Source organism: Dinoponera quadriceps, unplaced genomic scaffold (assembly GCF_001313825.1).
Source record: "Dinoponera quadriceps isolate SergipeBrazil2010 unplaced genomic scaffold, ASM131382v1 scaffold2976, whole genome shotgun sequence".
NCBI classification, from domain to species: domain Eukaryota; kingdom Metazoa; phylum Arthropoda; class Insecta; order Hymenoptera; family Formicidae; genus Dinoponera; species Dinoponera quadriceps.
In genome coordinates, this window is record NW_014556974.1 from 37,283 (window position 1) to 64,758 (window position 27,476).

At 43.7% G+C, this 27,476-nt stretch overlaps 1 protein-coding gene across 5 annotated transcripts; it reads left to right on the top strand.

The window, feature by feature from the left end:
* Positions 1–1,922: 1,922 nt before the first annotated feature.
* Positions 1,923–26,674, top strand: LOC106748518 (regulator of G-protein signaling 17). 5 transcript variants are annotated; one of them, XM_014627117.1, is made up of 5 exons: positions 1,923–3,805; positions 8,097–8,398; positions 9,126–9,137; positions 18,358–18,757; positions 22,035–26,674. In XM_014627117.1, exons 1-5 carry the CDS (start codon positions 3,797–3,799, stop codon positions 22,269–22,271), a joined length of 960 nt encoding a protein of 319 aa, XP_014482603.1. In that variant the 5' UTR covers positions 1,923–3,796; the 3' UTR covers positions 22,272–26,674. The 5 variants fall into 5 exon arrangements, with proteins under 5 accessions (XP_014482603.1, XP_014482604.1, XP_014482605.1 ...); XM_014627118.1 differs by having other exon boundaries at positions 9,129–9,137; XM_014627119.1 differs by having other exon boundaries at positions 8,097–8,395.
* The last annotated feature ends 802 nt before the right edge of the window (positions 26,675–27,476 follow it).

Here is a 27,476-nt window from a genome sequence, read left to right on the forward strand (position 1 = left end):
ATTATGTAAAGGAATAATCGCAAATATTTTTTCACTTTTAAATATTTTATTTTACTGAAAATATAAAGAGAAATACGATGTAAATATAAGTCAGCTAGGATCCGTAATGATCCCAGTGTGCACGATTGGGGTTATATATAATTATGTATGGGCATATAAGACACAAAATTCATATATAATCATGTTTCCCCGGATATAGTTTTAAAGTATCGGAAAAGATCTATCTCTTCCCCCATTTTTTGTCCCAAGGGTACAAAAATTCGTTCACAAAAATCCACGTGTTCGGTTGAAACCGTTCGATTAAAACCTGTCACATTAATTTTTTCCGTAAAGAAGATAAGAAACAAGAAAAATATTCTAGAATTTGCGAAAGAACGGGGTTTCTTCCGAAACTTCAACCCCTTGTCTACAATCTTGCTTTAAGACGTATGCAGTAATCAAATTAACCAACCACTGTCGTTTAATGGAAAAATAATCGATCGTGGTTGGTCAATTCGCTTGCTGTTTACGTCTTAAAGCAAGATTGTGAACAAGGGGTAGAACTATGGAAAAGTCGCGAATATCGCTTGTTTTTAAGATGCTTAAAGGAAAGATTACGCTCCTCGATTACATCAGTACCACGTTGGCTCAGCTAAGAGAACGCTTGTTCGTGTGGTTGCCGGTGAGACCAGCACGAAAGCTTGACGTTAAGCTCGAAAGATATCTCAGCGTAAAAATTCGCGTGAGACGTTATTTAGGATCGAGCGGCGCGCGGGGAGGTTTTTCATAATGACGAACCGACACTCCTGAGATTCATCGTTATCATTTTCTCCTTACCAACGCGCTCGCGTCGCAAAGATCGCTGCTAACATTGACGCTGATCGCTGTGCGTTGTCTTCCGCGGAATTCGTCGGAAGCTCCTCCGTCTGGCGATCATTCGCGCGACCGTTCGTACGATGCGCCGCGCCGCGTCCTGATGACGCTGTCAATGATCACGACGAAGGATCGCGCACGAGAGAGAGAGAGAGAGAGAAAGAGAGAGAGAGCATCGTCGGGTCATTCGCACGCAGGATCACGAGTACGAGCTCCGCCGCGGCGCTTGTACACCGGCCGATGGCTCGTCGGCGTCGGCGTTCTACGACGTTGGCGGAGTCAGCGTCGGCGTCGGCGGTGGCGGTGGCGGCGGTCTGCGGAGAAGCGTCCGCGCCGGGTTGCTTCGCATCGCGGCGCCTCGCGTCGGCGTCGCTGGAACCGTCCGCGAGACAGACGGCAGTGCTGGCCAAGGCACCGTGTAAGCGCGTGTAACCGCCATATTGGCCGAACTCCGGACGAGAGGCCGACGACAGCTCCTCGCGGGTCGCGGAGCTTTCGCTCGAAGGTTTCGATCGTCGCCCGTGTCGGCCCGGGTGTGACAACCGAGGGACGCGTTGTTAAAGTGGAGCGAGGGCGAGTTGGAGTTCTCCTCGCAGAAATCGAATGGCCGAAAAAGAGTACGCGCGATAATTCTTCAAATACGCCTCCGTACGACGCATCGGTCGCACCGGGCAGTGAGAAAGAAAGAGGGCTGGAGAGAGAGAGAGAGAGAGGGGGAGAATGATAAAGGAGATACACGCGTGTATGTAACCAGTGATACGTGTTGCGGATTAATCGCGTGGTCGAGAGCAAAGATCGACCGCATCCGAGTACCGATTTTCCCACCCTGAACGTACATTCTCTCCCCCTCGAATCTCGTACTCTCCGGAGGCACCCTTCGTGAAAGGCCAAACTCCTAAGGTCACATCTGCGGACTCTACGTCGCTTCCTTCGTCTCTTCTACATGCCTATTAGCTCTTGCGACGAAGATCGAGAGTGGAAGGTGAAACATCGCGCTGAAGGATTCGGCAAAAATCGGCAGGCTTGCCCTCCTCTCCGGTAACCGCCATTCGTGATCGCAGGCAGGACCAAAACTTCCTATAGTTATCATCAATACAAGCCACATCTTCCGAAATACCGATCTTCCTGAGAATTTCTTTCCCTACCTCTGTTTATCTCCTCGTTGAGGTGTGATCGACGCTCGACCGGAAGTCTTCCGAGAAGATATCAAGCGATCAATTGCGACGAGAAGCTAACACAAAGATAGTCTTCAGCAGTCTACTTTGCCGGCGTGACAGCGCCGCGGTTTCGTCTCTCCCTCTGGTCTCGACTTCTGCCAATCAATAACCGGCGCATCGACTCGCTTACGCTCCACTCTCCTTCCCCCGCTACCTCCCTCCCCCTGTCCTCTCTCTCTCTCTCTCTCCCTGCCTCTCTTTTCCTTTTTCTACTTATCTCGCTCTCTACTTCATCTCTCTTCACATCTCTCATCCTTTTCTCTTCCCCCCGTTCTTCGCTTCTAGTCTCTTCTCTTTCTATTCTACTATACAATCACTAGCGCACACGCATTCTAAGTGTTCTCTCTTTATTTTCTCTCATCGTTTTCGCTCATTGCTACATCACACATTCTCTCTCTCTCTCTCTTTCCCGCCCTCTCGCTCCCGTGCGTGCGAGCTACGCGCGGCGAAATACCGCGGGTGCCTGTCAGCGCGATCATCACCATCAGCAACGGAGGTAGACGCATCGGCAGCGGTCCTGACGGCGGCAGCATCATCGGCGGCAGCGGTGCCCGAGCTCGCCGCGCCAGCGCCTTGCGCACCAGCCTCTCTAACAGGCGCGCGCGAGTATCTATTTATATTCCGTCAAACGTAACGGAGGACGAAATCGAGCGCTGTTCCACGCGTACGGCCACCTACGCCAGCCGAAAGAAGGAGGCGGCGTGAGATCGGCCGCGAAGATCGCGAGCGTGGCACGACGCGGCGTGCAGCGCGGCGCGACGCGGCCGCACCTACAAACTGTAACCGAGACGTAATGGGTCGATCGCGTGCGAGATCCTCGTCGTCGTCATCCCCGTCGTTGTCATCGTCGTCGTTGTCGCCGTCGTAAGGTTCAAGGATATCACACCTCTAGTCTGTTAAACGACCGGACGGCCCCGCGTATCTCTATTCATCATCCGATCGCATCCATCCTTGAGAACGGGCAGCAGCAAGGACCTCCACGCTTCCTGTTTCGTTTTGCCTCCACGACGAGGCTCGCATCCGCGCACTCTCGCCTCTTTCTCTCTCTTTCTCTCCCTCTGCCCTCTCTCCCTCTTTCTCTCTCTCTCTCTCTTTTATCACGACCAACCAGTCGATTAGCGCGCCCGGTTACCTCGTCGCCAAGGAGGGTGGAGGGTGCCGCAAGAAGAGGGTGACGACGGACGCTGGTGGTGATACCGCGGGTATCGGCCAGGAGGGTCGCGGAAACGACGACGGACGATCGGCAGGAAGCGGACGAAGGCGGGAAATGGACGAAGTATCATGCGCGACGACGACGTAACCCTCCGTTCGGGGTGCGCTGCTGCTGCCGCTGCCGCCGCTCAGTGTCGTCGCGCGACGTCGCCATCGACGGCATAGTGCCTCGCCCGGTCGCAAGGCCAGGGACCACCGCCGCCGCATCGTGCTTTGTGGTGCGCGTATGTGTCCGTCCGCGAGCCCGTGAAAGAGGGCTACGTGCGCTGGATACCGTGCTTCAGTTCAGGGCTCTGGTGCGCACTGCGAGCATGCGGCCTTCGGGCGAGGCCCGGCGAGGCGGTCCCGCGGGAGGACCGGGCTAAAAGGAACGTATCGGTTACTCTCGTACGCGCGGGCACGGTGCGCCCGCGGCCGTGCCCGCACCCGCACCCCCGCGCCGCCGGCCACACGCCGATTAGGCTGATCCTGAGGACGCGGGAAGCGAGCTGGACTCGCTTTCGGACGCATGGAACATGATAGAGGTGAGCGGAGAGGAAATCAACTTACTCTCGCACTCTCTCGAGCACTCTCGTGTTTAGCGCGCGTTTCTCCCGTTACCTCCCTCTCTCTCTCTCTCTCTCTCTCTCTCTTGCCTTAGAGGGGACCGCCGAGGTCAGCGCGGAGCGCTAATGGGGTCATGCTGCTTTTCCCCGCGGGGTATTCCGTATAGCGGCCAATTTGGTTTTGCGATGTGGCGATGCTGAATCGTAATGGTATTCCTTGTATGCGACCTGCGCGCGTGATCAGTACTGTACCACTCTTTCTCTCTATCCCTCTCTCTCTCTCTCTCTCTCTCTTTCTTTCCTCGAAAGAATCCGATGAAAATTGTATTGACATGCAATGCCGCGGTATTTTTTCCTCGCACGGTCGTGGAAAGATCTCGGGTCGAAGGATCCATGTCTCGTAACAAATCAGTTTTCGATGCTTCGCGGAAAAAGCATTGAATTCGAGAACCCGCGGATAAATAACGAGGTTGCGCCGAGTATTGAAAATCGATTTCGCATTCAATCACGTTTGAATTATCTCGCTGTAAGATCGGCTCGTTGTGAATTATTAGCTCCGAAATAACGTAATACAGTGTCTATTGTAACGTAAACAAGAACTTCGTTACCGTTGATTATAAACGTTTCGTTCGATATACAGGATGTCCCAAAATTCCCGTATGCGGAATATACAGAGAGATTCTTCATACCGAAAGAAGTGACTTTTTTCCTTAGCGAAAACGTGTCGGAAAAGTTCGTTATTTATAGCGACTTTTCAATTTTCAACCTTAACACATCTCTGAAGCTAAGTCTTAGATTCAAATTCCGTTCAAGTCTACTTGAAACTGACCGAAGAAGATAATTTCGCTGCTCATTTGTTCGCCCGAAACTTAACTCGCGCAAAAACACCATTTCTTCTATCGCTTATTTCTCGGATTCTATTGTTCGAACGCAATTTTAGTAAAGGAAAAAGTTACTTCTTTTGGTACCCAAAATCTCCCTGTGCATTTCGCTTGCGGGTGTATTGAGACACCCTATATATATTTATAGATTACCACTCACATAATATTCACGCGGACGATACAACAAATTCACTTATACGGATAGGCGAGTACACGCTCTCGCACCGCGATCGAAGTGAATTTACAGCGATATCGGGCTAAGCTTTGCTTCCGAAGGGAGGTGAAGAGGGACGGAGAATGCAGCTGCACGTGCTCCGCGATTGCGTGCTGCGTGAAGCTAACACACCATTGGGCCATTGACATGTTGACACGCAGCTATGCGTAACATCGTCGTTTCGGGTCTGTTTTAAACGCATTGGGCAGTATATCTGCGAGGGACACGAAATCGATGGGCATAACTGCATGATAAAAGTCAAGGCATGCATGGACCGTCCTGCGCGATTATCGCGAAAGGAACGAGCTTAGAGCCACTGATAACTAATTAACGATATAATATTAATTTGTCAAGCATTTTATTCGTCAACTTTACAATCACAATTCGCCAATTATCACATTCGCGACGGGCGTAACCAAAGTGACGCGGAATAATCCCGCGAAATTACTTCCACACGCGCTGAATAATCTCGCGGTTTGCGCGGACACGTATCCCCGGCTTGTAAAATAATCATTGTCTCGCGCTCCTTTTGGCTGGATAATACACCACAAATCTTACGCGAAATTCATGGCCCACGATCAACCATTCGTCTCGAAGTGTGCTTTCTAAATTTCTTGGTGTTCCTCTCTATCGAAGTTTGTTTCCACGATGTCTTCCAAAACGGATCACGTCCGGAGATTATTGAAATTCGCGTCATTACACATTGTCGTAATCGGCAGTGCCGCGTGTTCGAAGAGGTAGAGGCAGGAAGAGAGAGAGAGAGAGAGAGAGAGATAACCGTGTTACGCCGGCCGGAATTCGCCGTATATAAACGGTGTATACGCGGCGCGTTTTTACGAGCCAGCCGCTCTAAGCGTGCAGCTTTTTGCGCGCAAGCCTCTTCGATTTCCGGCCTCTATTTCCCGATCGTGCAGAATCGTTCCCGCGCTCCCGCAAACCGCGCGTTTGATTTATACACGAGCGATTAAACGGGACTGACCTCCCGATATCCGTTGTGATCGTGATCCCCGATATAGTTCGATTTTGATTATTTCCTCTCACGATTATTCTGTGCCCACGATTTCTCTCTCTCTCTCTCTCTTTCTCGTCTCCTCTCGCGGCTTACTTGTATGCGCCAGCACGAATTTACTCGCGACTACACGTGTATACTTTATGCCAGTGCCCGCTGTTTATCAACTTCTGCCCACATCCCGCATAAGCGACTATCCGATGTAGTCGTTATCGCGCGAAGAGCGGATCACCGATATACGACGCGGCGTAAAAATAAAGGGCCGCACTACAGCCGCTACCTGCCTGGTGCTGGTGCATATCCCGTTCCGCGAATCTCCTTTACGCCTTTAGACGAGAGAACGGACAGCCGTGAAACGATTTTCTCGAATTCGGCTGCGAAAATTGAATCTCGAGCGCGCGCGCGCGGGTTTCGCTCACGAGCATCTCTCGCCGCGCTCTAATTCATGCGAATCGAATAATCGAAAAGAAGCAGGGGGGGGGGGGNCGAACCCGAACGGTACGGAACTCATTAAAGCCGATCTCTGACGGCGTCGTCGCGTCGGTGATACTTCCCGAACGTTGATTTCAACGGGCGGAATACATTATCGCAACACGGAGGTCCGCTCGCTATTGTATTTGTCGATACGTCGGGTACAACGTTGCATAAATTAATAGATAACAAGAGAAAGAAGGGAAAAAACGAGAAATACACGAAGCCGACGACGAGAACGGATTAGATTATTGATTCGCGCTCGAGAAACGAGAACGTTACGCGCCACGGGTGCAAACGAGACATGATAATGCGCTGAAAAACGACCGGGCACGTACCAATTTCGAATTGAGATCGTTCCTGAATATGGCATTAAGGGTTTAATCCTCTCCTTATATACTTTCTCCAAGAATCCAATATCGGTCAACTTTCAGCCGCGTCTGGCGATCATGAATTTTAAATACCGGAGACCTCCAGCGCGAAACGGCGAACGGAAGAATAATAAATCTCCGGCTACATCTCTCACTTCGATATCTCGCCGAGCCGCGCTGAAAATACGGGCCAATCGATAGGTGCACTTGAGCGTACGACAATCGTATTCGAATTAATTGGCTGCTCGTTGAAGGCTCATACGATACCATGTTCGCGGCCCGCTCGCGCGGTAAAGTATAATCCGAACGTTTAATTAATGAACTCGACATAATAACAAATTCTGATTGCCCGTCGTATGTCGCGCTACGTATGGACGACTCGCGGGAGCAAAACCGATCCTCTCCTCTTTCGTAGTCGACTTGCTGCCCGCGAGAGAGAAAGAGAGAAAGAGAAAGAGAGAGAGAGGGCGAGCGAGAGAAAGGAAAGAATGACGTTCCTCCTCTCGTCCTCCGTATCACGGTAAAACTATCGATTTCTCCCTTTTTAATTTTGTCGCGGATGCAGCGGGACGGTCAGCTTATTTCAATTAAAGCTTAACGACTTTATCGCATTGCCGCACGCGAGTTGATTGTCGTGTTTATCCCGGGATTTATATGGACTCTGCTTAAATCGGAATTTAATGATTGATTTTTCTGTTTTTTTATTGTCGCGCTGGACGTACCAATAAACGAAGACTCTCGGTGTGAGTACGTGTGTGCGCGTATTTTTCGTCGGTATGACATTCGCATTTCTCTCCAGGCGACGCTCCTCGTCATCGGAGATTGCCTTTTCACGATTTTTATAGTCACCATCGGTGTATAACGTGCGCGAACGTTCTCTCTCTCTCTCTCTCTCTCTCTCTGTGTGCGTGTGTGTCTTTCTCTCTGTCACGACTCGACGGTGAATTAAATATACCAACGAGTAGATATAAAAAGAATAACATTTCCGATTACTCTCACTCTCAGTCTCTCCTCCCGTCTGTTATACGATTATATCGCTATAATTATCTGGCATAATTCAGTCTTATTTATAAACACTGATATCGCGTAATACGAGCAAGTTGCGTTAAGAAACTTGGCGCGGTTATAAACGGCTAACTAAAAAGCTCCGATGCTTGGTGAAAAGCTGAGACGTCGGCCACTTGGCGTAAACAGATCGCGAAGCCGGCGAGTGGTCCATTGTGTTCCGGCGGTTCCGCTGATTTAGTAGATTTTAGTCTCGGGCATTGGGATAAAGTCTCTTGCACGGTGGTGCGCGCATTCAGAGGGCGAATGTCGCTTGCAGATGTCGAGTGGACTCGGTGCAACTGCAATGGGGATCGGTGTTAGTCACGGGACTGGCGGCGAAGGTGTAGCTGGTGGTTGCCGCCTCCGTGCACAGAACCAAAGCCAGGCCTCGGGGTCCACGATGCAGCACAGTAATCCGCAACAATCGTCTCAGCAGCAGCAATCGCAGCAGCAACAGCAACTGGCGCCCGCGTCGCAGCAGCAGTCGCAGCAACAGCAACGCCAGACGGCCGGATTCATGGGCCGTTCGAAGAAGGACAACTGTTGCCTGTGCTGGTGCTGTTGCTGTAGTTGCTCGTGGTATTATCGATCATGCCCGTTCGCGCTTCGCACATCGGCGCGATCGTACCTGAAAAAGCTCGCGCGCGACACGAATGTCAAGCGAAAATCAATGATACCTTTCCCCGTCGCTTCTCTCCGTCCTCCGACCTGAAATTTCCATGCGCGCGCGCGTGAGAGAGAATTTATTTCGCTCCGCCTTTCCTTTTTCGTTTCTTCTTCCTCACGTTCAATATGAACGAGCATTTTCGTAGCAACGACGCGCTTTCTCAGCCCCTCGTCGAATCGTCGCGTCTCCTTCGACGATAACGCGCCACGACGAGATGCGGGAAGAGGCCAACGCGCCGATGTGCGAAGCGTTTTACTTGATTATGTATAATGGCGTTCGATTCACACGACAATGGACAAGTCGTTCATGAGCGCAAAGCACGGACCTCCGAATCGGAGAGGCGGAGTAACTTGAATCTCTCGTTCTGCAATCGGCGCGGCTCCCTCGTAATAGGGAATTGCCGACAAAGCAAGTCGGCACAAAGAGCTCTGTCATTGTAATCATCGGCACAGAATAGACGAAAGGCGACGTTCGCTATTATCGTTATCGCGGCTACTTTCGCGTGTGGCTCGCTTCATCTACTGAACCTTTCGCCGATGAAACGATATATCGGTCCATTGTCTTTAAACTCTTGTATGATCCATTTATTGCCGTGCAGACGTGCCTACATATTTGCCTTTCTGTGTTTCATGCCACAAGTAGGAATAAATGGTAAGCAGGCCACGGACTGTGTGCGTTAATGCGCCGTTTATTTGTTATGCCGATGACGATGCTATCGTGATGCATGTATTACGCTGCTGAGAAACGGGGTTATGCACATACCATGCGTCCGTCCTCAGCGCGCGAGCCATCTTTGCGGATTGTGTGCGAATAACTATTCATTTTTGACTGGCATCGACCCGAAAGAAACTCACCACCCTCGAAATACTGTCGAGTTTCCGGACAGCAACTTAAGCCGGGTTAATACGCGTGTCGTGTTCTCTAGTTTTTGCGTCGCTATAGCACGAAACTTCTTCAGAAACACACACATTCGGGGATGTAATGGGACTTTCCGCTGTTTTCTCGCTTTAACAAGTAAATGTAGTTTTATATTGTTTGCGAAAGTGACGAAGAAGGACAAGATTTTTTGTGGGTTTTGTCACGCAGTCTATTTTCAGATGTCTTTCACATCTAAATCACCTTTTGACCCTTTAGCTATTGTTAACTTGGACGCAAAATTCGATCCCAACAATGGAAAGACCTTATCCCCAATTTTCGTATTGCCCCGCTTTCGTAGAAATGTTTACACTAGATACTTAGAGCTACTAAGTATCCAGCTATGTGACTATCCGGGTATGCGAGATTGGATCCGATCCGAAATTTCAAATCCGCATTATTTCGGTTATCCGCGGATCTGCGGATTTTTTGAAATTCACAAACATTTGACGTGTCGGACCCGGATCTCAGTTCGGGGCGGAGTCGACCGGAGTCATAACAACCAAAATCCCTTTCGAACATTTGACAACGAATAAATCAATATTTTTGATCCGCTGTGTCACGACCTTAACCTGAGATGTTTACCGGGAGTTCGTATCGATTTATTCATTGTCAAATATTCGAGAGATATCTAGATTGCTGAGATTCGGATCCGGATCCGACGCGTCAACTGTTCGTGAATCTCAAAGATACGCAGATCCGCATTATCCGTTACTCGAATAATCGGGTACCCCGGATAGTGTCAGATCAAACCTTGAAGTTGGTATGCAGTTTTCCTAAACACCCTTCTGATTATTGTCTGGTATTAATACATTCTCATTAGTTATAATAATACTGCATAAGAGATAGACAAGAATTTGGTAGAGTTTTATTCAGTGACTGAAGGAATTTTCCAGGTAAAAATACGTGCAATTTGCGTAGACGTTTGTCTAATTATACATATATATTGTCTAATATGAATCAAATGAATAGTGTCTTGTCTATTTATTGTTCTGTTTTCCTTTAGTAAATGGGTTCAGATTTTGCGAATATTTTGTACACAATAACTGCAGGAAAAGCATTACATTTTGATTGGGATCCCAAGTAGTTTTACTTCTCAGTTATCAAACAGAAGTTAATACAAATATCCAGTAACTGCTCAAAAAATACATGAAATTTCTACTAGTTCAGTTGTATGAGCCGAGACTCTTTATTTCGTACGAAGTATCTTATGCTTGCTGCACGTTGCGCAACATTGGATTTATTTCCTTAAATCACAAAAGCCAGATGCATTTTTGCAATTTTTGATTCTAGTCTGAGATACCACAGAATTTTATTCTAAAGTACTAGAATTTTATTCGGGAATAATGATTTTTCAATTCTACCTTTCCAAGAAATGTGTGTTAAATTAAATATGTAAGAATGGAAATACGCAACATCGTGTCCCAATTTGCACTCGGCTGTTGCATACTTTCACCAAACATGTACACATATACGAGTGTATACATGTGTATGCAGTAAAGTCCAAAAGTTTCTAGCTTAAAGATATAAAAAAGATAATAAAATGATGATAAAGTGATGATAAAATGACATAATCATTTCGATTTTACAATATAACTAAGTTTTATTCCAATTCATTTCTTTTAATGTTGAATTTATTAATCGGAACATGGGGTGGAGGTGCATAAATATCTGAAAATAAAAATTTTTGGCCAAAACTCTGAATTTTAATAAAAATGATTTCTTATATACAAAAAATGTCTTCAACTTTTCATGTAATTCGCTGTTTTTCAGTAACGCTGTGTAATTCATTTGTGAACGGAACCACTTCTCTCGCTATGTGTAAAAAGAAATGAAAAATGGTGCTTTGACTTTATTTTAGGTCTCTTCCTGCGGTTATAGACATTGTTTAACCTCCAATGTTTTCTTCTTTTTGAGGAAAACACAGAAACATACGATTTTTCTACTCGAAAAAAATTCGTAACTTTTGAACGAATTGAATGAAAACAAAAGCCCTGTAGATTGACATTTTTGAAGGAAGGTTCTTCACATAGAAAAATAGTTTAGTGATGCCTGGTGAAAAGAATATAATTATTTGGACAAATGAAATAGTCTCTTTTCGAGCATCGAAATGAAACGGTATTTAAAAGAAATAATAAATGAATTCAACTCTTACCTAAAAAATTCTTTATTTTGAATGAAATAAACAAAATAATAATAAATGAATCATATACGTATATATTAGGTCTAGTAAAAAGTAATCCATTATTTTTCCAATAGAGGGCTTTACTAATTTGTATCTCGCGTTGTATAAGTCCGATCGGATTACGCCAGATGGCGTTAGAAAGATAAGATTTTGTACTAAAAAAACTTCTGAGACAGTTTTGTGATTGTTTGACTCAGTGTTGTTTGAGCGCGCGTCAAAGATGGACACCAGCAAAGAGAAAATACGCCATATTTTACAGTTTTTCTTCGATAAAGGCGAAAACGCAAGCCAGGCGGCTAAAAATGTGAATAGTGTTTATGGTCCTGATACTGTAAGAGCCAATCATGCGCAATTTTGGTTTCGTCGATTCAGTTCCGGTAATTTTGATGTCAAAGATGCACCACGCTCCGGGAAGCCAATTGTCGAAAATGTTGATAAAATAATTGAAATCGTCGAGTCCGACCGTCATGTAAGCACCGTTTCGATTGCCAAGGAGCTAAACATCGCACAAAAAACCGTTTGTAACCATTTAAATGAGGCTGGATTCAAAAAGAAGCTCAATGTGTGGGTGCCACACGAGTTAACGNTAACACATACAAAATTTAATTCTTACATTAAGAAATAAATTACGTTCATAAATATATTATGTTATTAGAAAAAGTACTCATATTTACAGAAAAAAGAAATCTGTAATATTACTTTTTGCTAACATAGTGTGATTCATGAGTCATTTCGAGAACACTCGTGATTTTACGTGCTCACAATTTCTTAGTAAATTGACAAAAACCGCTGCGCATACAAATACAGACTTTCCTTATCATCTACTTCCTTATTCTTCTATTTCCTAAATGGTAATTCCAAGTCTCTCATCAGGAAAGGTTAAAGGAGAAAAATAACTATTTGTGATTTGATATTCATTTCACTTTTTTTTTTAGATAAATACAAAATAATTCCATTTTCTTATGAATAACTTCTTCTAAAAGATGCGTCATTCCTTTTTTTATAATATTCTTAATAAGAAAGGAATTTACATCATTTTGAGAAAGATTTTATACGTATCATTTAATCGCATATTTTTACTTTCTGATTTTCTCCAAACCTCATAAAGAATCCAAGATATGTTATATAGATCTAAAAAATTATTTTTAAAAGAAGGAGAAAAGCGCAATATGAATATAACAGATTTTGATAATGCAAATGTCGACAATTGTTACACAATTGCAGTTTTTTGTTCAGAAACTTTCAGAAATTCTTAAAACCTTTCCAAGTCATGTATTATGAACTTATTCGAGATTGACTCAAATCGGAATCGTCTAATTATCCCCTAAAATATACAAGAAAAAATCTAGAGAATAACTGAATGATTCCGATTGGAATTCATCTCGAACAGTTCCATGATAGATATCCTGAAATATTAGCAAGAAAACATTTTTCTATTGTAAGGTTGCCCTTATTTAACTATAAATTTAGATTATTATCTCGCTTCAGAAGTAAGAACACAACATAATGTGAAATTACTTACTTCCACGCTACTGTGGAAAGAATGTTTTTAGAAACTTTTAGGATGAAAGAAACAGAAAAAAATGTAGAAAATGCGAGAAGCGTGACAAAGGCCATAAAGAAGGTAGTGAAAGTAAAGTTCAGTACACCTCCCCGCCCCCATTGTCCTCCAAAAAGAGAAAGTTATCTGGATATTACCATACTTTGCGCGACTCGTGTATCGACTTACTTATTTTATAATTATTACGCGGACTCTTTTACAAATGCCTTCTCCGATCCGATGTTTTAATCGCGTGTGCGAGCGCATCTGCGTGTCGCTCTATTTTTAAACCGTACGGTACGCTTTACACGATTCGCAAATTCGAGATTTTTCGATGGTCGACAGTCCACACTTAGACTCGCCACAGTAAATCCACAGATCGCAAATGCATTAGCTGTTTGCCGATGACACGGAACGAGTCTGCAGCTGATAGCTGCCTTGTCAATATTACGCAATGACCTGTGTGTCTTCCTTTTCGTTTGCGAAATTTCCTTGCTTGGCCGCGCTCACCGGATTGTCATACGTGTCGTATCGATTTGCGAATAATTATCGGTATCAATCAAACAGGAATTCGCGACGTGCGCTTTTACACATACACACCAATCGGGAAAAATTCGTGTTCTTCGTTCGCGCGTGTTACGCCAATTTGACGTATTTACACCCCAGGAAATTTATTTAAAAAAAGGAGGGAAAAGCAAAAATTTTTCTATTTCTGTAATATTTCATATCGCGCAAAATCCTGTATGATCGTTTAATCGCGCAAAGAAGCTTCCGGAAGATACGGAAATACGATAATGGATAACGAGCAGCCGGTAGATAGAAAGATGGATAGAATCGTTTTCGTCAAATATCTAATTAATCTTTTAGGATGTCGTTTATTTCCGCAGTTGCGGCTTGCAAACGCCATGGGAGAGCTGTGTCATCGGGCACAAAGAATCGGGCTCCCGATAAACCAGCTTTGTATACCTGCTATTGACAAGAGAAATATTGTCCCTCGATTCGGCTCGATGCCGCCTTTTTACATCTCTTTGTGTCTCGCGCACGTTGCCTGCGGCCTCGAATACTTAAATTAGCTGTTCTAACGATCGTTTACCCATTAGCATTTCCCACTATTTGCGCTCGTCCACGGGAATCGTATTTCCCCGCTCCGGCTCTCATTTTATCTCCTCATTTCCCGAGGCTACTGAGTTTAATATTCATACCCATACACACATACACACCCTCGGCTGCTATCGTCGCTTTCGGGCTCGCGCTCCCACCACCATACTGGATATTCGTTGAAACGAAAATCACCGGGTAACGTCGTTGCGCGATCGTGCTAATTAACGCGAAGCCAGACCGCGATTCGTGAATCTTGGCATCCATACTGACACGATGATACGTGACTAATTTCAATTCGATCATCAGCGCCGAACGCGTCATTTGATGAGGCTCGTCGGGTTAATGTATCGCTCGATCATTCGAATTCTAATCCGGGAGGCGTAGAGCTCGTGTTGTTCTAGGCGAAATTACAGAACGAATGCAATAGTTGTCATTTTTAAGGGGTCATTCCAGTGTGAAACTTTGAAAAAATCGATTTTTCAGAAATCATATTAATGGAAAATATATGTATTTAAGAATATACTATAAAAATTAATATAAAAATATGCTATAAAAATTTCAGAGCGCAATTTGGAATATTTCAGCTCTTACTGCCAACTTTAGTATAGGAGGCAGAGCGGTCCAGCGTGTGGTAAGGGAAGCAGTGCCGAGAAACCAATATACTTTCGAATTTAATAGAGACAATATCCGAAATATGGGTAAAAAGGGAAGGAAATGAAGTTCTAAGTGTCCAAACTATCTTGCTTTGAAACCTCGTGGGAATCGGAGAAAAACACAAACTTTGCCAGTACATTGACAGCAAAACTGCAGCAAAATCGCGACTCCAGTTTTCACGTGCACATTGGTCCAAATATGCACTATTGCTTTTTACAATTTAGTTTGGTTTTTCTTTCTTTTCAAAAACTTACCAAAACTAGTCAAGTGCAAAAATGTAATAGTGATGTAGAATTTTCGAAATATGGATAGCAAAGTTTAGGTTTCAAGTTGTGTGCAAGGTGTTCGTGCAACGAAATATAAGTAAATTCTGATTAATAATGTTTTTAAAATTAACCGTCGATTTACTCTTGTTATACGAATACTCGGCGTCGAAATAAATGGCATTCAAAATGTTTGCGGACTGATGGATTTGAGTCACGGACTCAACAATAATTTATATTATGAATTAATAGAAAATATCAAGTTCGCTGTCGAAAGTGTTATCAATGTAGTTTTAAAAAAACTGTTAACGAAGAAAAAAAAATGAATGCAGAAGCAGGGAAACCAAAAACGGAACTTACAGTGTCGGGTGATGGATTGTGTTCCAAACGTGGATTTTCTTCACTTTTAGGCATTGTTTAGTCGATTAGAAAATACTTTAATAAAATTTTGAATATATCGTTAAATGCAGTTATATGCAAAACTTGTGAAAAATAGGCAAACAAAAAAACACAGTTGAATACGAAGCTTAGTATAACGATCATAAAGAAAAGTGTGACGCAAAACGTTCCAGCGGTGCAAAATGGAAGTAGATAGAATGCTCGAAATGTTCTAAAGATCTGAGAAAAAAACACGATGTCAAATATGCTTTTTACATCGGAGATGGTGATACAAAAACTTTCATAGCTCTATTTAATGAAAAATTCTATGGTGAAAATTTCTTCGTAAAAAAAGAATGCGTTTCACACGAAAAAGCGCATGTATAGAAGAGTGAAAGCAGCAAAAGGCAGCTGACTCAATTAAAAAAAGCAAAGAAACAGACTGAAAATCAACAGCCTAAAAAATAAAAAAATTGTGTGGCAGTGAAAAAACAAGAATTAATTAACTAATTAATGGAGAAACTTTCAACATATTATTAGCAATATGTCGACACTTGGAATCTGCCGCAGATATAAGAAAGTCGTGTGGGTGACGTATCATAGTAAAATTTTTGCCGACGAAAATCCGCAACACTCATATTGTTCACCAGGAACGGACTCTTTATGTAAATAGCGCAAGCATGAAGCTGCAAAAAAGCTTACAGATTCTCATCATTCATCTGTATTAAGTGAATAGGCTTCAATGATCCTAAAACTTATTTATGAGGAGCTAAAGTTGGAAGATTTGCTTGAAAGATGCCTGAGCAACGAGACGCAGAACAATAACGAAAGTTTCAATTCGTGCGTCTGGCCGTTGGTTTCATTTTGCGGGAGAAAAATCTTGGAAATCGCCACACATTGAGCAGTTTGCACTTTCAATGATGAATTTTCTCTATCCTTAAAATAATGGAGGTTATGAGAGTTACCATAATCAGGCCATAAGCCTTTGAGTTTGCCGAGAAGCACGATGACGCGCGTATCGTCACCATTAATGATTGAAGCACAATACCTTCAAAAAAACCTCGATGACTTGACGGAATTAAAAAATACTTCAGAACAGCTTCTATGAAGAAAATTGAGGCATATGAAAAGTGGCATCGCCGATTAGCCGTAGGTAAATATATTTACAAAAATTTACAAAACATAACTTTAAACGTATTTTTCTCAAAATAGACTTTTTAGTTGGCGTAAGTAAAGTTTCAGAAACTATTTAATCAATCAGTCTGAAATTTTGAGAGGTCATTCTATACATGAATGCCTAGGCTATCTCCCGTACCTCAATCATATGTTTTGGCTGAAAATTTCATATTTTTTATGCGGTAAAATCATTAAAAAAATTGGTGATTTCGATACTTAAATTTTGGACGTGCGCTATTTTATTAATTTGCTATCTATCGACTTAATTCTGGTACGAGACATAGCTATACTCTGACACTACTGATCAAGTATCTCTTTGAATTGTTTGTTTCAGATGGATAATTTTGGTCAAATCTCTTATGCCAGCCAAGCATGCATTTACGAAGGATCCAACTTCGTCAGCTAATTATTCTATTAAAAACATTTATAAAATAGAAAACAATTTCAAGAGTTTTTATATAGAAAAATATAGTAGTGTAAAAATTTCATTTCCATAGTTTAGTTCTTTCTATGAAAAAAAATTCGTAAAATATAGTAATTTTTTCGGTTGTCACGCTGGAATGACCCCTTGATAGAATTCTTCAACTTTTAATTCAAACAAGGTGATAACTTTTACGAAATTAAGAGTATCAAATAAATTATATAATCTCATCAAATAACTTCCAGCTTTCACTTTCGCAAGGAAAGATAAGGGTTATTTATGACATCAACAAGATGTTTATTTATTATATTATTATATTTTTGAAAAATATATTTTTATTTATTATTCCGTACAATTATTGTGCCTTTTTCTTGTTTTAATCAAATGGAATGGATATCCATACGCACAAAGAAAAATAATTTGCTGGCACAGCAAGTTTTATGCTGTCGCAATAAAATCTGTCATTTACTATGGACAGCAAAATGATTTATTAAGAATACTAATTGCCATTCGCTGGGTTATTTTGCTGAAAACTACAAATTATTTTGCTGTGAAAATAAATTTAAAAAATGTGGAAAAACACTATCTCGCCTTAAATAAACTAACGTGCCTTAAATCAAATTTACTTAGCAGAATATTTTTTATCTTAGTAACAAAACTGTTTCTATCCTAATTACGAATAATTCGTTAATTTGGTTATGGCAACTAAATTTTATTTATGTTGCAACGAGTACGCAGTAGCAATGGTTTCGCTTTTTTTCCCTTGTATATCGGAATCAACTCTTTCTCGTGACTTCACTTTTCCCGTCCTGCTACACGGAGAACAATTTTTTGTCGACACGGCAAATTGTTCATTACTACAGTGATAGTAAAAGAATTTGTTACAGGAAAAAAATAATTTTGCTGTTATAGCAAAACGTCGTTGCGGCGGCAATAAAATTTAATCGGCATAATTAGCAATTAATATTCCTAACAATCTCTTTGCTATCACTATACTAACAAACAATTTGCTATACCAGCAAAAAATTTTTCTCCGTGTACTCTATTTTCCCTTGTGAGGGTTAACACAACTTAATTCTGCTGTCGGAAGATCGTCGCGTTGATCCGTCCCGTCTAATTCGATTTGAACGCGATCTCACCTGTCTAACCCGATTCGAACATGACCTTGCGCGTTATCATTGACGATAACGAGAACGATCACACGACGATTCTAACATCCGTTGTCCGTCGTCTATCAGTTTGGCGGCAGTCGGCGGTAACTCGACGGGCACCGGAGCGGGTGAGCAGGGCAAGAAAAAGGGCAACGCCGGCGTCGACGGCGAGCAAGGCAGCGGCATCGGCGTCGACCTTGCGGGTGCAGGTGCGGGTAACGGTCTCGACGGACACGACGGTCTCGACGGCATAGAGTGCTGCAACTTGGAAGAAATCCGAGCCTGGGGCTCGTCCTTCGACAAGCTGATGAGGAGTGCCGCCGGTCGCAATCTCTTCAGGGAGTTCCTCGTAAGCGAGTACAGCGAGGAGAACATCGCCTTCTGGCTAGCCTGCGAGCAACTCAAGCGGGAGAGCAATCCGGAGACGATCGAGGAGAAGGCGCGTTTAATTTACGAGGATTACATATCCATTCTTTCGCCCAAGGAAGTGAGTAACCCCGTCTGCTCTCGTCGTATCTCGCTCATAATAACCGTCATCGCGATTCGTTCGGGGCGCGCTCTCGCCGGGAGTCGATGAGTGGCCGCTTTCATCATTGACCTATCAGTGAATCTACGCTCGTCTCCGCATATTGAGGAAAAAATGTTTGGTATTTTTAACTATTGGGTTCATGTAAAAATTCCCTTCATTTTTTAATCGAACCTTGGTTCAGAAATTTCAGAATTTTGACTAGCCCAAGATCATGCAGTTATCGTAGAGATGACAGGTCGTTAAACTGCTTTTGTCAACAATAAAACAGCGCATATTTAATTGATTGATTGTCTATTTTAAAATAAATAAATGTTATGTGTGCATTTTACTAAAAAACGAAATGAATTTTTGCGTTAATTCAATATAATCGCGTAACTGAAAGAATTAAAGTCGGGAGAGTCATTTTTCTAGTTACTACAGTATTATTAAAGTGTCAATGATAATAATCTTACATACATATTGCTATTTTTTTGGATCACAACCAGAAGAAGATATACATTAGATCGAAAATTATTATAATTTTTTAATAGGAGCTTTCTTGGAGAAATGATAAAATAATACGATCCTAACATTTTATTTTTCTCCCTATAGATAAAAAGATAAAGATATAGATAAATAGATTATCGCCAGGAATTTTAAACAAACGGTTATTTACTGGTGCAAATTATCACTTACATATTTTAGTCATATGGGTTCCATACATTTACGTACGTTACATACATTCATACGTTTTAAGGTATTGATGTAAAAGAAATTATGCTTATTGCCACAAGAAAATTGTGTCAAATTATTACAGTAGATTCGTCCAAGAGATAATCTGAGGACGAAATCAACCTAGAAATATCCGAGTCATTTGCAACACGGACATAACCGTGTCTGTTCAATTAATGTAATGACATACGCAGTGGCATGCGATCGGTATCTGCTACTTTGACTAGTCGGCACGATGCATTTCTCGTAAGCACTTATATTTCATAAAACGATTTCTACCCTTTGGAGCCGCCGGCTTTGACGACAGAATCGATAACGTTATAGGGTGCATTATCTAATTGCGCCATTTTATCGGGTGTGAAAACCCGAGGACACGAGCGCGTAAGAATTAGAAAGGGAGCTGGGAAAAATTCAATGCAGTTCGAAGCGACGAGCAACAGGACACAGCGTGAATATTTTTTGCTCTACCGTTTTTATTTTGTTTTACAGTAGAGAGCTCCGTTCTAGAAAAACTGCGAATGCGCGTGACTGATTTCTTTCACATTAACCTACTGACCTGATGACCCAGTGACCCCATTAACGACCTATTCAGGCGCCCAAACGGGGCGAATGCACGAACCCGTCTTTTGCCGTTCGAACATTACGACAAATTGTACGCTTACGTTTGTACGTTGTACCATCATGGTATAATCATGGAGATTGTTCAATGAGATAACGTAAAAGATCATGCAAAAACCAGCCGCCGTGCATATATTACGACCCATAATTCTCAGAAAGCTTCTTATCTCAAATCGCTTGCGACGTGCGAGCGAACATATTTCCCGAAGAAACATCGCAATTCGAAATTGACGCAAAATTTTATAGATTAGCAACTCTATTAAACTGTATTTGTGTGCTTAACTGTATCCGTGATTCTGAGAATAAGGAAAGGAATAAGAAATTAACTATAGGGAATTAGGGACAAGGAATTAAATTACGATATATGGACAAACAGGCTTTAATCCACAATAAAGGAATAAGGAATTAAGAATTAGGAAGATTACCGTCGAAATTCTATCTTTTATAACTTGTATGTTTATAAGGCTTAATAATTGACTGAAAGTTAATCTTAAAAATATCTAATGATCATTAATATACTAATGGAAATCAGTTTGAATCAGTCAGTATTATTAATAATATAAATTACCGAGAAAATTATAAAAGTATTAATAATGATAGTAGAGGTCCGTTAGAAAATAGTAAAAGTGGTGATTTCGTTTTAAAATGTTTTTATATCTTGTTCCCTATTCCTTTTATTGTAAAAGGTATAATTTAAAAGATTCTTTGATCTATAATCGAAAGTCAAGGGAAAGGAATAATAAGAACTAAGCACGGTTCGTTTAGTGCCATTACGCAGTGAATAGAGTCACATAAACATTTAATATTACGTTAAATTATGTTAAATGCCCAAATGTTTCGGTTCTATTTAGACCCTTTTCAACAGAGCAACTTACAAATTTATGTAAATCGTACGAAATTATATGAGCAATTAATGAGATTAGAGCGAGAATTTAGTGAAAAGAATTTTAAAAAGATATTCATATAACAAGAAAAATACAGTATTTATAACACAATATATTTTAAAAAACAATAAGCGCGAAGAGCACTTGCGGGAAGAGAATTGTAGTCTTGATTAAGCTCTCTGCATAGTGATGAGAATGAGAATTTTCGTCTTTCCAGCATTGAAAACATTTCCTGCCTATGGACTATCTTTGTCGTGTGTTACTGTTAATTTTTACTTTAAGATGCTTACACACGCCGTGTTACAGATATTTGTTTGCAGTTCATGTGTCATTTGTTGAATATCTTTTTAAAATTATTTCGACTGAATTCTTGTTCGCGAATCACACGGAGAAAAAAATTTACAAAAAAGAAGCAAGTTGTTTATTAATATAATAACAGATAGTATTTATAGTGAAAAAGATTTATTACACGAAAAAAAATAATTTTACTGTTTTAACGAAACATTGTTGCGACAGCGATACAATTTAATTGGCGTAATCAAAAATTAGTATTTTTAACAAATCTTCTTGCTGTTATATTAACAATTTGCTGTCCCAGCAAAATCTCTATGCGCGCTTTGGTTCTTAATAATCCTTTCCCTGGTTCTCATTTATTGTGCTTTAAACTATAGCTTATTCCTAATATTTTATATTCCTTTTTTATTATATTTCCTAATTTTCTATATTTAATTCCTTTTCCTTGTTCCTTTTATTGTATCCGAGCCTTAAGCTAACATGAAACAGGACTCTGCAGCTTTGTGATAATTTCTATACATATTCCTAAATTATCGCGCGAAATCTGCAAGATTATTGCAAAATTAATGATTATTCTATTTTTTGCATTATACAAGCAAATTTGAGGCGTAGAGAAACGTAGATCCAATGGGCGGTGACGGCGATTAGCAAAGCTCAGCGGGTGCCCTCGCGCGAGACCACGCCGGCAGATTGAATTTAACCTGTTCCGTCACTGTCTCGCTTTGCAGGTGAGTCTGGACTCGCAGGTGCGAGAGATCGTCAACCGCAACATGGTGGAGCCGACGCCGCACACCTTCGACGAGGCGCAGCTGCAGATCTACACCCTCATGCACCGGGACTCGTATCCACGCTTCGTCAACAGCGAGATTTACCGGAGGGTCGCCAGATTGAACAGCAGCTCGCCGAGCCCAAGCACCGTGCAGGAGCACAGCGGCAAGTCGAAGGGCAAACGCGGGGCGACGTAATCATATGATCGACGGTCCAGGGACGTCGTGAGCGCGGACCAAGATCAATTATCAAGCACCTTTCACCCACGCGTCGATCGGCCAAATCGCTCGGCGGAAATTCGTCCGGTAAAAGCCTTCCTCCTCGGTCGAGGCGAGGAATCGCCCGAGCACGGCCGACGAGGTCACGCGGCGACGATCCGGGGAAAACCGCCAATCCCGCGGGACCCGTGAGTCATCTCCCTCGGGTGGACGAGGAGAGAACCTCCTGGTGGTCGGCCGATCTGCTCGCCAAAAGCCTTGGGGGCTTGTTCAGTGATTCGCTCTTCCACGCGAAGGCGCAACGGGGCCACGTAATCGCGCTCGCGACACGCGAGCCATTACGACACCGATGATGATGATGATGATAATGGTGGTGATGAAGAAGATGATTATGATGATGACTGAACGTACGACGAGATCGCGGCCGGTCGGTCGGTCGCGTTGATCGCTCGCGTTCCACTTCCAGGAGTTCGGTGCAAGCGCGTGCACGCGACAGTGGATCGCAGCCGAGAGAGAGAGAGAGAGAGAAGGTGGAGGGGAGGGAGGAAGAGAAGAAGGTCACGCGAGATCGTTCGGGGATGGCGAGCCATCCGCGGAACACCCTCGGTCCATCGATCTTCGAGCCTCGCGATCTTACTTTTCGTCGTCGTCGTGGTAGCTCAGAAGCTTGCGTAGGATCGACTCAAAGCGCTTACGAGCTTTCTTCCTCTCTTTTCGCTCTTCTTAGTTTAAGAGCGAGTACGATTCGAATCACACATACGTACAAACAAACGAACACATTCACACACGCGCAAACATAGAGAACAGCTTCACGTCGGCGAGCTCACACGATCGAAAATTGTCGAAGCGATCCTCCCTCGGCCTCTCAGCATCCGCGGAGAATGAAAAGGAGTCCGACGCGGAGAACTCTCGATCGATCGAGTTCGCGGATATGTAAACGCCTAAAGTTGTGATTCGAATTGCGCCCGCTGCACTGGGGAAAAAGGTAGACTACGTACGGCTCGAGTCTGGCGAAACGAGAAACGCTTGTTACGTGGTGCACGACCGCGCGCGGCTACTCGACTTTCAGTCGGTGCGTTGATGATAATCGTCGTATAATCTAGTCGTCTCTCCTCCGCCCGGTAAGCCCCGCGAGTGCACGCTTTCTTTGCGCGAAGAATCGGACGCAACGGGTTCCTCGCGGTAGCCGTCGCGAGCCGTCGGGTGGCTCGCGACTCGGCGCTTCGCCGAAGCAGATACTTATTCCTCTCGCAGGATGCAGCCGCTGGCATCCTGTTGATCGTGTCTCCTGTGATCTTAAGATTAACGCGCGCGCGCGCAGCCCTGGGGCTCGCCGAGAGTGTCGCGTGTCCTCGAAGATAGGTTTAATCTGCTCAAGATCGCTCTCTCTCTCGTTACCGCGACGGTTCACGCTCGGGAGATAATCGAGTCGTCGTCGTCATTACAGCCCGCTGTAACTTCAGGGTAACGTATCGTAACGTGACGTGACGTAACGTGACGTGACGTGACGCATTTTTTATCGCGCGCGCACTTTTCTATAATTGCAAGTAGTCCCCGCGAATCTTCCTCTTCTGGAAGGACGAGGCCGCGAGAAAGCCGCGTGTACTTATTCCGATGAATAAGAGAAACGTTAAGGGGGAGGAAAGGAGACGCAGAGATGGTGAGAAAGAAAGAGAGAGAGGGAGGGAAGTAGCGTCGGAACGCCGAGCGTCTTCGCCGAGAATATCGACTCGGCGTTCGCTTCCGTAGCACTTTAAACGAAAAGCTCGATGGACGGGGGGGATCTTCGGTTTAGTTCCCGGCGCGTCATCCCCATGGCGGATATCGCGAGCTACTGCCAGCGAGAACCACACCAAAGATCGAACGTGCGTAGGAGCAACTGATCTGACGATCGCCAAAGATAACAACATTCGACGAACACACCAGATACGAACGCACACACACACACACATACACAGAGGTGACTCGCATAAAAACGCATATATACCGGAGACACGCACACACGTACCCACAGTCTGATCCAAGCGCGTGTAGAATCTAGTCACGCGGATACGCGATCGGAAAACGCGTGATCATGCGAAGCAAAAGGCCTAACCACGAGATAAAAAACCAAGCAAACATTCAGGTGCTCCCGAACTCGCGTCAAATCGAGGCTGTCGCGCCGAAATCGGACTGTCATCGTTGTTACGGATGAAAAAGGGAAAAGGAAAGAGAGAGAGAGAGAAACGCGAAGAGAAAGGGATAACGAGATCGACGAAAAAAGCGGCCGGGAGTCGCGGCGCGGAAACCCTTAGTAACGCTATTCGATAAGCGGGTATGAGATAAGATCGGGATACGAAAGAGAAAGGATGCAAAAGGAGGCTGAAGAAAAATCACGAGGACTCGATCGGCGTCGCGCACCGTCACCGTCATCGAAGACAATTCATTCTCGCGCCGCGACGCCTGCCCGACGACGACAGATTTCTTCTCGGCCGCGATGCGCTTCGACCGATCGCTCCTCACACGGACATCTCTCGCTTCATCCCTCCGCGGGATCGTCCTCCCTCCGAAGAGATCCCGCGCAAACGCTCTCTACGGCTGGATTCACGTCTGACATTTCGCCTTCCCGCGACTCTCACGATGACGACGGCGGTGCGAACGTGGCGTGAACTCGCTCAAGAGATTTCCCCTCAGGTATTATCTTACAATAACGAAGAGATGCTTATCAGAGAGGAGGCGTCCGGCAGAAATGTCGCGCGACTAATGTCAAATATAAGTAAAAGCCGAAAATACTAAGCTGAATAAACTAATCGAGCAACGTCCGAGAGATATTTTCCCTGCGGCGCTCGCGCCGCGTCCGCACCGATTGCGCCGGGACACACGAGTCAATCAATGCAACGAGTGCGAGTGTCGAACGTGAACTTTCCATTATCACTAATACCTTTCTCGACATTGTGGAGAACCGATCTCGCGGCCGGAGGAGAGCGACGCTCGGCCGCGACAGCATATCGTAAGTTCAAGCAGCTCGACTCAACGTTATCCACCTGCGTGTGTTGTTGCATTTTTTCACGCCCCCCTTTCTCCTCTTCTTTTCACGGACTCGATACTCGGGGACTCGTTGGCATCTCGACGCATCGACGGCACAACGGAGACATGATACCCGCCGCTCATCGCGAAACGACCAAAAGAACAGAGAAGCGGGGAAGTTCGAGCGCATCGCGGCGCGATTTCCACTCGCGACACACAAATATCGGTACTACGCATCGCGCGTCAGGTAGACGTTTTAAGCGTACAAGTGACACATGCGAAAAGCGATAGACGGCCCGCCCGAGAGATCATCGAGAGATCGGGAGGGTGAGAGCGGCATGTGCTCGCGTCTCTCTAGTCAGATCGAAATCGTCGGCATCGTCGAGAGCGGACAGGACAAACGATAACATTCGCGAAGAATTAAGCATTTGGCTACTGCCCTTGTAGATAATATATAGATAGATATAATGAACGAGAGGAAATTTAATGATTACAAATATAAATATAAATATAAATATAAATAAATAAATATATATATATATATATATATATGGAGAGGAAAAAATATATATATATAAATATACAGACACATGTGCTATGTTCCACATAGGTTCAGAATGCGAGCGTGCGAGAATAATGGAAGAGAGAATGCGAGAGAGTGACGCGATTCTTTTTAACTCTTCGATCCTTTGTTCGACGCGAGGACAAGCCTGTCCACCGCGACTGAAAAAAAAAATAAATAAAAACGGAATATAAAAGGGAAGCGTAAGACGACAGTAACCAGCGAAGATCTCAAGGTCGATCGTAAATCCGACATCGACGATAACGCCTCGCGTGACGACCGAAGCGGAAGATGAACGCGAGATTTATAACGGAAATCGCGAGCAATGACAATTGCGCGAGAGTTGCGTTTAGATCGAGACAGGGGTCGATAGAGCGATGTAACAATGCGCGCAATAGCTCCGAATATTCTCTCAAGACTCACAACGGGCAATTTATATCGTTTTATATTGCGATCTGAAGTGTTTTATGCTGTAATCCAAAATGTTAACCAAAATGTTGCATCGTTCATGATTGCCGTTATATCTTTATTGTCTCAATTTATTTTTGCATCGGTTTTTACTTATTACCGCTTCCACATTCATAAGCAGGTATTGAAAGACATATGTGACGTATGGATTTTCCGGCAGCGTCTTTGTTGAAGACGATCGTACCGTTCGCTCTCTCTTCTCTTGTCTCCAACAGGGTTGTTGTGAAGGCCGTTCATTTAGGACCTCAACGCGGCTTCCGGAGGCCTCGCGTCGGCATCGTCGATGAAATTAAGCGGTGAGATTGCTCGAACGTCGTCTTCACTAATAAACGCACAATTTTCTCAACCTTCGATCCCCTGCTTCTTTCTTCACGAAGAAATTTCCCTTGATATCTGTGTAGGGCGGTGAGGTAAGGGCATGCCAGAAAGCCACATCATCAGCACAGCTGCGATCGTGCATGTATCTCTCCCGACCTTTGCGTTTCTAACTCGACTTTTCTGACCTGACTTGCGTTTCTCACCTGATTTTCTGTTATTTTTTTCTTTTTACCTTTCCTGAGGCTACCGGTGAACTCATGCGATATACGTGACAACTCGCGCGGTATATGCAGGTAAGTGTATCGTAATTTTGTAAAAATTATCCATATATCGAGTCCATCGATAAAGCACTCGAAATGAATGTTCTTTCTCAGAGTGAGATACTGAACTGGTTAGGTAGAGTACTCGGAGAAGGGATTGAGAAAATCATCAGCGTAGCTGCAATCGTGCATGCATCTCTCCCTAACTTTGTATTTCTTATCTGACTTTTCGTTATATTTTTCTTCATTTTCTGAGGCGATCGGAGAACTCATGCGATATATGTGACAACTCGCGCGGTATACAGGTAAGTATACCGTAATTCCGCAAAAGCTACCGATATACGAGTTCATCGATGAAGCACTCGAAGCGAATGTTCTTTTCAGAATGAAATATGGGACTAGTTGGGAGAAATAATCGGGAAAAAATCGAAGAGGAAAATCATCACAGGTTGTTTTTAATTTAATCTCCTTATTTATTGAGCCGATATGTTTTATTATTACAGAGATAAAAGATCACTTGATTTAATTTGTATATTAAAAAATTTCATGATTATCTTGGTAGATAAATAT

What these genes read in the sequence shown, in the direction of transcription:
- LOC106748518 (XM_014627117.1), top strand. An exon ending in CCATTCTTTCGCCCAAGGAA is followed by an intron (nt 18,758 to 22,034) that starts GTGAGTAACCCC and finishes CTCGCTTTGCAG; the next exon opens with GTGAGTCTGGACTCGCAGGT.